This window comes from Blennius ocellaris, assembly GCF_963422515.1.
Source record: "Blennius ocellaris genome assembly, chromosome: 16".
Classification (NCBI taxonomy): domain Eukaryota; kingdom Metazoa; phylum Chordata; class Actinopteri; order Blenniiformes; family Blenniidae; genus Blennius; species Blennius ocellaris.
Window position 1 is genome coordinate 1,839,399 of NC_137665.1, and position 11,519 is coordinate 1,850,917.

General features: G+C 49.2%; 4 protein-coding genes across 6 annotated transcripts; 3 read left to right on the plus strand and 1 right to left on the minus strand.

Moving 5' to 3' along the window:
* Positions 1-2,803, plus strand: LOC308141890 (erythropoietin receptor-like). 3 transcript variants are annotated; one of them, XM_080512136.1, is made up of 6 exons: positions 1-184; positions 391-526; positions 871-1,037; positions 1,657-1,808; positions 1,894-2,050; positions 2,131-2,803. In XM_080512136.1, exons 1-6 carry the CDS (start codon positions 82-84, stop codon positions 2,625-2,627), a joined length of 1,212 nt encoding a protein of 403 aa, XP_080368262.1. In that variant the 5' UTR covers positions 1-81; the 3' UTR covers positions 2,628-2,803. The 3 variants fall into 3 exon arrangements, with proteins under 3 accessions (XP_080368262.1, XP_080368264.1, XP_080368263.1); XM_080512138.1 differs by having other exon boundaries at positions 2,205-2,338; XM_080512137.1 differs by having other exon boundaries at positions 1,894-2,277.
* A 1,001-nt stretch (positions 2,804-3,804) lies between these two features.
* LOC308141879 (erythropoietin receptor-like) lies at positions 3,805-8,830 on the plus strand. The gene is made up of 8 exons (XM_080512120.1): positions 3,805-3,978; positions 4,184-4,319; positions 4,632-4,798; positions 5,420-5,571; positions 5,657-5,813; positions 5,894-5,981; positions 6,057-6,144; positions 6,355-8,830. Exons 1-8 carry the CDS (start codon positions 3,876-3,878, stop codon positions 7,090-7,092), a joined length of 1,629 nt encoding a protein of 542 aa, XP_080368246.1. The 5' UTR covers positions 3,805-3,875; the 3' UTR covers positions 7,093-8,830.
* Positions 8,831-8,921: 91 nt separating this feature from the next.
* swsap1 (SWIM-type zinc finger 7 associated protein 1) lies at positions 8,922-10,463 on the minus strand (the record flags this gene model as incomplete). Its single annotated transcript, XM_080511857.1, has 2 exons — positions 8,922-9,458; positions 10,242-10,463. The coding sequence occupies 2 exons, from the start codon at positions 10,461-10,463 to the stop codon at positions 8,922-8,924; spliced, it is 759 nt and encodes a 252-aa protein (XP_080367983.1).
* Positions 10,464-10,953: 490 nt separating this feature from the next.
* Positions 10,954-11,253, plus strand: znf653 (zinc finger protein 653; the record flags this gene model as incomplete). The annotated part of the gene is made up of 1 exon (XM_080511858.1): positions 10,954-11,253. One exon carries the CDS (start codon positions 10,954-10,956, stop codon positions 11,251-11,253), a length of 300 nt encoding a protein of 99 aa, XP_080367984.1.
* Positions 11,254-11,519: the final 266 nt, after the last annotated feature.

Consider the following 11,519-nt stretch of genomic DNA (forward strand, 5'->3'; position numbering starts at 1 on the left):
TGTGAGCAGGTTGTCCCCTCCAGTGATGCAAGGTGGACGGCGGCGGTCCGGAGTGTTTCTGCTCTCACAGAAGACAAAAGGATGACACGTGATCACCTGAGCCGGCTGCTCGCACTGTTTCTCGTCTCGTGCGCAGCGCGAGGTGCGTGCGTCGTCCGGAGCGCGCGGAACTTCGAAACGAAAGGTGAGACGAGGTCCTCTGCTTTCCTGTGGTCCGAAGCAACACTTACTTTCTGTCATTAAGTCAGTTGTTGGATGGAAATGGGGGAAAACAGTCATTGTTGAAAAACATCCAAAAAATGCGAAGTCAATATCAAATAAAAAAGAAACTGGACAGATCTTATCTAAGACGAAATCTACAAATATGTTCCTCCACGTTGTTTGTTTCAGTCTCCATCCTGCTGAAAGAGGAGCCACAAAACCCCAAATGCTTCGCAGCAGACAGGAACGACTTCACGTGCTTCTGGGAGGAAGACGAGGAGAGGGCGGGGGCCTTGGATCAGTACTCCTTCACTTACAACTACCAGTGAGTCGCATTAATCCAGAGGACACATCCGTCTCCTGTAGTGCTGTATGGGGGGGGGGCGCTGGAGCTGATCCCAAAAAACTCACATGATGCAACTCAGAAAACCTGCATGATGCAAACAAACTCCCAAGACGAGTGGATTTTCTCACTGTGAGATAAGAGAGCCAACCACGGCCCCACCGTGTGGCCCGACGTGCCGTCCCTTTTCTTTACTTTTCCTTTTTCCAAACATAGATCCAGTCAACTGGCTGCTCTACAGACTTGAAGTCATTCTAGAACCACCTTCAACGTGTCGCCAGAACCGCTTCGTCCCTCTTTCACTGCCTCGTCTTTCGTCCCGGCAGGAAGGAAAACAGCAGCCGCTGCCCGCTGAGCGTCGTCCCGGCAGCCGGGGGGAGAAGACGCTTCGTCTGCCACCTGGACCGGGCGAAGATGTTCGTCCCGATGGACATCAAGGTTCACCGAGAGGGAGAGTTGATCCACAACCGCAGTCTCCTGGTCGAGCTCGTCCGTGAGTGGGCTTTTGACCCTCCTTTCCACTATTTTCGTCCGTCGAAGACGAACGAGGGCGATTGTGAGAGAGTCGCGGTGACATCTTTGGTCTCGGCGCTAACCTGGCGGTCCTACGTCGCACTGTCCAGCTTTGTTTTGGTTTAGCAACCGACAGTTTTCGTCCAGTTTCTCGAATATTAACTGAACCCCCGATTTTCTCAGAACTGCAGGAAAACAGTTTTAAAACACGGCGCTTTTTTTTTTGCCAGTTATTTTGAATATTATGCACATTATAAGTCGACGCTACATTTGAAACATGCGTCTGTTGTTGTGGGATCGTATCAATGCAGCCACGTGACATTAGAGTTCAATAGTAACGGCTTGGTGATGCAGCCTATTTACGATTTAGCAAGTCATTTAAACGTTCTTTTCTTATCTTGTGTCGCACAAAGGTCAATTCAGGCACCACATTTAACAGAATTTCCCATCTTATGGCCATTTTCTGATTGTCGCACTAAAATATACTCTATATATGAAGTCAACTCTCAACAAAAGTCTCTATCAGAAAGCTGTTTGTAGCTTTTTCGGGGGATCCCGTCCTTCGTAATGAAACCACCTCCCGCCTCTCGGCCTCTCAGTGCTTCTGGACCCTCCGACCAACGTGACGGTCAGAAACACGAGCCAGCAGGGGCAGCTGAACGTCAGCTGGGTGCCCCCTCCTCTGAAGTACATGGATGACAGCATGACGTACGAGGTCCTGTACAGCCCGGCCGACAGCCAAGCCAAGCAAGTAAGGCAGTCGTTCCCTCTGCAGTGCATTTAACTGAGCGGGTTCGTCGGTTTAGAGAAAATGTGATCAAGTTCCTATATTACAGGTGAAAGAGGCACAAGCCAGCTCTCAGTTCATCCTCCGAGGCCTGCAAGCTAGCACAAAGTACAAAGTGCAGATCCGCGTGAAGATGGATGGGATCAGCTACAATGGCTACTGGAGTGCTTGGAGCGACCCGGTGTTCATGGAGACTCTGCCGGCAGGTGGGTCCATAAAGCGTGTCGAGTACAGACTTGTATCCAAAAAGAAATCCGTCATACCGTCTATTTTGTGCCTCATCCAGAACTTGACCCGCTCATCGTGTCCCTGACCTCTTTTTGTTGTTTGTTTTTTTCCCTGTGTCGTCGTTTAAAAAAGACTGAGCCTCACTGGGAACTCTTTATGTATCCAAGCGTGTCGCCGATCGCTTGTCATTCAACATCCTTGGCATCGGGAGACGCATCTGTCCAAACATCTGTAATGAGTGTCGTCGGCCTCAGACTGAAACTGAGCTTCAAAAAAAAAAACCCCACGTGTGTCTTTGTGCTCCTCTTCCTGCTTATTTACATTTCGACACGACTTTTTCCCTCTGAAGTTGCACTTAAACCTGTAATCTGTGGTTTCTGCTGCTGTGTTTCCAATGTAAAGAAGTACCACTTCATTTTGTGCACTTTCTATGCGAGGTGTGTGGAACATAAGGTCTGCCATTGTTTTAGTGGAGAAGAATTAAAAACGCTGTGGCTGCTGCTTCAATACGTGTTTATGTGCCGAGACAAGCGCCTGCCTGTGTGTCCAGTGTGAGATTCTGCTTAATGCGACACGTCTCTGCAGCATCCAGAGCGGTCAGTGTGGGACGTCTGTCTCTGATTCCGCTCTTTATTAATATGCCGCATTCTGTTTTTGTTTAATTATGTGGGATGAAAGTGTTGTCCAAAAAGTGTACCTTATAAACTGAAGCGTGTGTGTATATGGAAATAAAAGATATATTCATTACAAAAAAAAAAAAAATGAAGTGCAGTGAATCATTTGCTTGCAGTCTTCAAATATGCACACAAACACTGCAGGTTTGATTTACGATCATGTTTCCTCACACATGCAGGAAACATCAAGTCAAGTTTTTTTTTTCACTACTTTTTTTTTATCTGAGAAACTACTTCACCACTGTTTTCAGATTTCCTAAACCTCTTGTTCCTGTTGTCAACCAGCCATCTACTGGGTCCCCCACTTCCAGGGATTTACTGGAAAAACCAAAAAAAACACCCAAATAAAGAGTCAATTGGATTTGAACTCAAATAAACCGCCTCCAACTGATTTCCAATGATCTCCGTCTCCCTGGAGATCAGACTGCCTCGATCGCTGTGGACGTTGCGTAAAGACGCGCTGAAATGGATTCAAACCGACGAAGATGGGCGGCTGACTGTACGCCCGCACGGGGGGGGGGCTCCTTATCTCGAAAGGAGGGGGGGGGGGGGCTGCCTTGCAGCTCTGATAATGCTGGTCCAATGAGGAAAGCGCGCGAGTGCAGCTAGCAGATAAGAAACCGTTTTAGATGCGTCTTCTTACAGTATGAGTGAGCGCGGGTTGCGTTATATGAGCACAAGCAGGGATTCAACTTTTCCATCTATCCATCTATCCATCTGTCCATCTGTCCATCTATCTATCCACCCATCCATCCATCCATCCAGCCACCCGGTGCGCTTTTACGCACCGCGTGTCCCTCCAGTAATCATCAATGAGCGGCTCACGCCCACAAACGCGTTCACAAACGTTGTCCCGCGTCTCTGTGGCCCCGCCCCTTCTCACCCTCACTCCGTGGAGAACGTAAACAGCCCGACCTTACACCTTATCGCTCCGCAGCAGGCGCGCGACCACGTTGCGCTACACCTCGGCGCATCCAAACACAAAAAACAACCCCCCCACCTCCCCCACCCCCTCGAGCGGACTGGCCAGAGCTGCGGCGGACGTGTTTGTGAGCAGGTTGTCCCCTCCAGTGATGCAAGGTGGACGGCGGCGGTCCGGAGTGTTTCTGCTCTCAGAGAAGACAAAAGGATGACACGTGATCACCTGAGCCGGCTGCTCGCACTGTTTCTCGTCTCGTGCGCAGCGCGAGGTGCGTGCGTCGTCCGGAGCGCGCGGAACTTCGAAACGAAAGGTGAGACGAGGTCCTCTGCTTTCCTGTGGTCCGAAGCAACACTTACTTTCTGTCATTAAGTCAGTTGTTGGATGGAAATGGGGAAAACAGTCATTGTTGAAAAACATCCAAAAAATGCGAAGTCAATATCAAATAAAAAAGAAACTGGACAGATCTTATCTAAGACGAAATCTACAAATATGTTCCTCCACGTTGTTTGTTTCAGTCTCCATCCTGCTGAAAGAGGAGCCACAAAACCCCAAATGCTTCGCAGCAGACAGGAACGACTTCACGTGCTTCTGGGAGGAAGACGAGGAGAGGGCGGGGGCCTTGGATCAGTACTCCTTCACTTACAACTACCAGTGAGTCGCATTAATCCAGAGGACACATCCGTCTCCTGTAGTGCTGTATGCAACATGATGCAACTCGGAAAACCTGCATGATGCAAACAAACTCCCAAGACGAGTGGATCTTCTCACTGTGAGATAAGAGAGCCAACCACGGCCCCACCGTGTGGCCCGACGTGCCGTCCCTTTTCTTTACTTTTCCTTTTTCCAAACATAGATCCAGTCAACTGGCTGCTCTACAGACTTGAAGTCATTCTAGAACCACCTTCAACGTGTCGCCAGAACTTCTTCGTCCCTCTTTCACTGCCTCGTCTTTCGTCCCGGCAGGAAGGAAAACAGCAGCCGCTGCCCGCTGAGCGTCGTCCCGGCAGCCGGGGGGAGAAGACGCTTCGTCTGCCACCTGGACCGGGCGAAGATGTTCGTCCCGATGGACATCAAGGTTCACCGAGAGGGAGAGTTGATCCACAACCGCAGTCTCCTGGTCGAGCTCGTCCGTGAGTGGGCTTTTGACCCTCCTTTCCACTATTTTCGTCCGTCGAAGACGGACGAGGGCGATTGTGAGAGAGTCGCGGTGACATCTTTGGTCTCGGCGCTAACCTGGCGGTCCTACGTCGCACTGTCCAGCTTTGTTTTGGTTTAGCAACCGACAGTTTTCGTCCAGTTTCTCGAATGTTAACTGAACCCCCGATTTTCTCAGAACTGCAGGAAAACAGTTTTAAAACACGGTTTTTTTTTTTTTTTGCCAGTTATTTTGAATATTATACACATTATAAGTCGACGCTATATTTGAAACATGCGTCTGTTGTTGTGGGATCGTATCAATGCACCCACGTGACATTAGAGTTCAATAGCAACGGCTTGGTGATGCAGCCTATTTACGATTTAGCAAGTCAGTTAAACGTTCTTGTCTTATCTTGTGTCGCACAAAGGTCAATTCAGGCACCACATTTAACAGAATTTCCCATCTTATGGCCATTTTCTGATTGTCGCACTAAAATATACTCTATATATGAAGTCAACTCTCAACAAAAGTCTCTATCAGAAAGCTGTTTGTAGCTTTTTCGGGGGATCCCGTCCTTCGTAATGAAACCACCTCCCGCCTCTCGGCCTCTCAGTGCTTCTGGACCCTCCGACCAACGTGACGGTCAGAAACACGAGCCAGCAGGGGCAGCTGAACGTCAGCTGGGTGCCCCCTCCTCTGAAGTACATGGATGACAGCATGACGTACGAGGTCCTGTACAGCCCGGCCGACAGCCAAGCCAAGCAAGTAAGGCAGTCGTTCCCTCTGCAGTGCATTTAACTGAGCGGGTTCGTCGGTTTAGAGAAAATGTGATCAAGTTCCTATATTACAGGTGAAAGAGGCACAAGCCAGCTCTCAGTTCATCGTCCGAGGCCTGCAAGCTAGCACAAAGTACAAAGTGCAGATCCGCGTGAAGATGGATGGGATCAGCTACAATGGCTACTGGAGTGCTTGGAGCGACCCGGTGTTCATGGAGACTCTGCCGGCAGGTGGGTCCATAAAGCGTGTCGAGTACAGACTTGTATCCAAAAAGAAATCCGTCATACCGTCTATTTTGTGCCTCATCCAGAACTTGACCCGCTCATCGTGTCCCTGACCCTCATCATCTCCTTCATCCTGGTCCTGCTGTCTCTGGCGATGCTCCTGTCCTACCAAACGTCAGTCGATCACGTCCAAAGAGACGCCTGGAAAGATTGTCGAGCATTTTCCCTCAAACATCTGCTCCTTTCCAGGTTCATAATGAAGAAGATTTGGCCGGCGATTCCAACTCCTGACAGCAAGTTCCAAGGTCTTTTTACCGTCTATGGTGGAGACTTTGAGGTAAGACCTGCAGAGGTGTTTATGTTCTGTCCTGCGTGTTCCTGATGGATCCCTGCTCCGACAAACATGGCTTGAAAAGGTGGACTCTAATCAGCCCCGATGCACGAGATCCATGCGTGTTGGAGCAAGGAGACATTAAAGACATGGTCAGGAATCAACACTGAGCCTTTCACTGAAAGTAGTCTGAGTACTTGTCATGTCTGTGCTCAGGAGTGGTTGGGCCACGCCAATGGAGGCTTCTGGTTGACTCCAGCTTTCGTCTACTCCGAGGAATGCCCCTCCCCTCTGGAAGTGCTGTCGGAACTGAGCACTTGCCCCGCCCTGTCCCCGCCTCTGCCGCCCAAGGCCTCCCGGGCGCCGCCGGGTGTGACGAAAGACGACGAGGACGCGAGGATAGGACTCGGTGAGCGGGCGCCGCTGGACAGGGGCGATTCGGGTGTGTCAGACGGGTGGAGACTCGCACCGCACGGCCCCTGGCTGATGGAGCGCTTGAGGAGGCTCCACGAGCACCCGGGCCCCCGCTCCCACGCCTCTCCGCTGGAGTCTCACGACGCCTACGTCGCCCTCAGCGCCAACCACCACGGCGAGGACGGGCACCCGGACGACACCTTTGTGGAGACCCTGCCCCTCGAGGTGCTTTTCGCCGGGAAAAAGGCGGCGCTGTGCGAATCCCACTCCGACCTGGGGTCCGTGCGGCAAAGCTCCGGGTCGGGCCGGCTGTCGTCACAGTCCAGCTTCGAGTGCCCGAACCACGGCTGGATGTCCAAAGGCCCCGGGTATACCTACATGGCGGTGGCGGACTCGGGCGTCTCGATGGATTACAGCCCCATGAGTCGGGCCGACGACATCGGGAAAGCGGTCGTTTATGCCAACGACTACAAGAACGAGATCCCCGCGCCGAGGAGACCGTTGCTGGCGAGGCAGTGCCCGGCGCTCGACGACGGCTGAGAGCCGGGGGCGGAGGCCAACTGAGGCTGTAAGGCGGAGTTGATGAGGGGTCGGCGGGGAGCGCGGACCCTCGTCAACCGTTGAAAAAAAAACAACCAGAGAGCTGACCGGTACCGAGGTCGAATGTGCCGGATCTGCGCAGGACAACCGCACAGGAACGGCGGCGAATGGTCGACGTCCGATGCGGATGTTCCAAGCGAAGGTTTGCGTTTCGATCGATCGGTATCTTTGGAAATCTTTGCTCTAAGGTGAGCGAATGAACTCTCTCCGTGTTTCCAGAACGAGATCTAATTATTTCAGTTAAGCATTTCTTTTTTAAGCTTAAACAACAGCACTTTTAGAACATTTAGATTTTTCTGATACGTCTCTCAGTCCCCCACCTCGAGTCCCACAAGCCTCGCGTTGCTCCAAATGTCTCCTTCCCCAACAAACCACTGAAACGATTGGAGGTTCTGACATATTCTAAATCAGGCGTGGCGGCAAAGGGAGGCATCAGAGGCGTTCCTGACGGAGAATCAACCGAAAAGGGTTTTAGCGGTGGTTTTGTTCAATAAATATTACAAAGAGACTGAAGCCAACAATGATTGAAACTTTTTGCAGGCAGTACCTGTTCATCCAAAACCCCCGAGATCATTTCAAACCTCCCGTTGGTGGCGTTTTGTCCACGACGCTTGAGGAAAACTGTTAAAAAGTTCATGAATTCTGTGGAATTGTTACCGTTTGACCGGATTTCACACGCCTGCTCTGAACAAACTGTAAATGCAGTAATGAGTATTAAGAAAATCAGACGAAAACATTATTTATTTATTTTTTTTTAAATACGGTCCGGACCAGAGAACGACGGCACAAGTGTGAACGTCTTCATTTTAATCTATGGAAGAGAATAGACCCAAAGATCTGTTATTTACTCCTATATATATTTAAAATCTGTGTAAAATTAAAATCATCCATGAGCTTTATTTAGAACCGAAAGGCTCTAATGCCACAAGCAGGGAAATCAAAAGGTGATTGAATTGTTGGTTTGGAGTCTTCTGGTGGGATTTGTAAATAAAACACAAACCATATTATCCACATTGAGTTTGCATCCACGGCCTGACCGCTGCCTCCTCGTTTCTGAAACTCACTGTATTTGTATGTATATAACTTTAATGTTTTACCACCTTTTATTCAAGGAACACTCAAATCAACACAACATCCTGGATTCAATGACGCCACATAACTTCTACTGTAGGCTGTGCATTACAGATTTAATGCAATACTCATTCTAACTGTAGTTGTTATTCACTTCTATTATAAGAAAAACATTTAGATTCATTCGTTGTAACTCCAAATTTGCCATTCATGCTTTTTTTATGCTTGTTTGCATTTGCTACCTTAAGAAAATACTCTTGAAATTAAAATTGTAGCTACTTTACAACTTTATAAATACGTGCTTGTTTTGACCTAAAGATAAATTAATAATTACAATAATATACCTGGATTTAATTGTCTGAAATGAACTACTTTCTTGGTTTCTTCTCCATTTGTAAAAGCAGTGATATCAACAATTCAAGATCACACATGTTGACCAAGAAAAACAAAAACCTGATTCGTATATTCCATGAAAAATAACTTTATTTCAATATGAAAAACAAGATCAATTCTATAAAACACATCAAGTAGCAAGACAATCACACTATTTTATGTGCATGTAAATAATGTTTGACAAACTTTTGCTTTTAACTCATTAAACTTTTACAACTGAAACAGTTTTTCTCGTTAATTGATGCCCGACAGCAGATTTGGGTATTTCAGGACAACGTGGTGGAGTTTCCCCAGGATCGATTCCCTCACGCCAACTTAAACTCCATGAGTCCGTCGGTAGAAATGGAGAGCTGCCACTCCTGAACCACGGCCGCCCCGTCGTCCCGGCGGTCCTCGGTGACGCCCCTCCCGGAGAGATAGACGTGCCACACCTCCTGCGCTCCGGCCGCCGCGGCTTCGCGGCCCCGGTCCCGGTCCAGCGTGCAGCGCGCCGGGAAGTACCGGTCCAGGACGTCCAGGGTGGAATCCGTGGCCGAGGCGTCCTCCTCCGAGAGGCAGGAGGCGATGAGGCGGCAGGGGCCCGAGCCGGACCCCCGCCGCTCCAGGACGCCGGTGAGGAAGGCGGCGGTGTCGCTCAGTAGAGCGGAGACGTGGGCGGCGCCGGACTGCTCCCCCGGGTGGAATCCACTGCTGGACCCGGCTCCGGGGCCTCGCAGGAAGTTCTCCAGCCGGTCCACGATGACCAGTGAGGGGGGGGTCGGGGGGGTGTGGGCGGACTCGTGGAGGCTCGCCACCTGCAGGAGAAGCTCCTCCAAAGTCCTGGGATAGGAGAACTTGATTTTCTTCACAAAAGATAAACGACAAAGTCGGAGTTAAAACAAACGGACCGTGTTGTTATGGTGTCTTATTTTTTGTTTTGTTTGTTTTTGTAAGAAAGGCAGTGGAATGATGCTATTTTACTTTTGTCCCCTGATCTCTGGAGCCCCTTGAGAAGGATCCCAGACCCTATATTAGGAAATATTGCTTTACTGAAACAGAGCAAAGTATAAACCCAAACCCACCAAGTACATTACATCATTAAATATTGCTGATTATTCCGACCTCAATATTTCAGGTCCATGTTTTCCCTTTTTTATTTGAATGATCTCAATCTTTTTTTTATATTTCTTTAATTGGTTTGCAAATTAAAACTTACTCATTTCAAATCAAAATTATAAAATATTTTCTTTTTGTTAAATCCACCGTAAAAAAAACACAGCAAAAGCAGTATTAATGTAATTTAAAGGATAGTGTGTAAAATTCTTGCATACTAATCAAACTTGAGTTTAGTCAAAGTGTGATTTATTGCTAATATGAAAAAGTAAGTCCTATATTATCTAATCAATAACTTTGCAGCTATTTTCCTAAAAGGTTTTAAAAACATGATAAAAAAAAAAAAAAAAGTAACACTGAATTGAGTTACGTTTTGTGTACTTTTGTCAACCTAATCTATTTCGATCACTGGATGAACTTTATACAATTTGATGTACCAGTTGATATTTTAGCGTCATGTTTAAAGTCACAACCCAGAAACTAGAAAGTACCAGCGGCCTCCTGGAATCGAGTACCCGCAAAAAGAAATGTACCTTTAAACTCTCTGGACCCAGGTTGGGGACACACCTCTGCAGAGACACCGGCAGGCTCTGGATCTGGCTCTGGGTGAAGAACACCACTTTTATTCCCATTTCCGAGGCTGACGTCACGGCGGCCAGCAGCAAGACGGAGCGGCTGATCTCTCGATCTCCAACCACCAGAGTGTTGCACGCACCGTTTAAAGAAATCTCCTTCCCTGCACTTGTTTGGGACATAAACGCCCTAAATACGAGTGTTAAAATGTCAGCCATTGTCGCGTTGTATTTTTGCTTTTTTTTGGTTTCTTTGCTCGATTTAAAATACAATGTTTACAACCATGCGAACCCGCGAAAGCGGCGAAACCAGTTCCGCCTTACCCTGCCTGTGATTGGGTGACTCCATAAAGAACTGTCCAATTAGAACTCAGTGTGTGTGACCATAGCCAATCAGATGCCGAGAAGGGCGGGTTATAGCGGCTCTGTCTGTTTACATGTAGCGCGTTGGGGTTCGTGATGAAACATTGACGACGCTCTAAGGTTCCGCCTCGATTATTGCTGGGCATTAGTGCCCTCCTCGTTCACATAAAGCAAATGGGTACATTTATTTAGCTTCCATAAAGTTTTTAAACCTCCAGTGTCGTTGCAGACAAGCTGAAGCCACTTTTTTAATAGCGCTTCCGGCCAGGTCCGTCACCACTTCCTGCACGACTCAAACGTTCGAGCCAAGATGGCGCACCGCCCGGCGGAGCTGCACGGTCCTCTGGACACTTCTCCGGCGGAGGACCGGGGGAAGGACGCGCTGAGGCGCTGCAGGGGGCGGCCGAGGCTCACCGACTCCGACCGAGCTCAGAGGCGCCTCGAGTCCCGGAAGAAGTACGACGTGCGGCGCGTCTATCTCGGAGAGTCGCACAAGCTGTGGAGCGAACTCCGCCGGCGGACGAGCCTGAGCGACGCCGGGCTGGCGGAGTACCTGATCCTGCTCAACTCCACGTACGGGGACAAGTACAGGCAGGAGTGCAGCGGGTAGGACGGGAACACGGAGCACCGGAGCGCGTCTGCGAGAAGCAGTGATGAAGCTCTGTCATGTCGTTGTGCACTCACCTCACCAGGGTCACGACCCGAAGGTCCGGGGCGCAGGTTTTCTGCTGCATTGTGCAGAATTGCACAGTGATCATTTTTGCAAAAATTGCAGTGATCAGTGTGCAGAATTGCACTGTGATCAATGTGCAAATTGCATTTGTGCAAATTGCATTTGCACATGTTTAGGAACACCACATTGACAATGGAGATCGT

Excerpts from the sequence above, each read along its gene's own strand:
- LOC308141890 (XM_080512136.1), top strand. The coding sequence starts at position 82 with ATGACACGTGATCACCTGAGCCGGCTGCTCGCACTGTTTCTCGTCTCG. Across the intron at positions 185-390 it reads GCGGAACTTCGAAACGAAAG|TCTCCATCCTGCTGAAAGAG; the intron begins GTGAGACGAGGT and ends TGTTTGTTTCAG. Across the intron at positions 2,051-2,130 it reads CATGGAGACTCTGCCGGCAG|AACTTGACCCGCTCATCGTG; the intron begins GTGGGTCCATAA and ends TGCCTCATCCAG.
- LOC308141879 (XM_080512120.1), top strand. The coding sequence starts at position 3,876 with ATGACACGTGATCACCTGAGCCGGCTGCTCGCACTGTTTCTCGTCTCG. Across the intron at positions 4,799-5,419 it reads TCTCCTGGTCGAGCTCGTCC|TGCTTCTGGACCCTCCGACC; the intron begins GTGAGTGGGCTT and ends TCGGCCTCTCAG. Across the intron at positions 5,572-5,656 it reads CCGACAGCCAAGCCAAGCAA|GTGAAAGAGGCACAAGCCAG; the intron begins GTAAGGCAGTCG and ends CCTATATTACAG.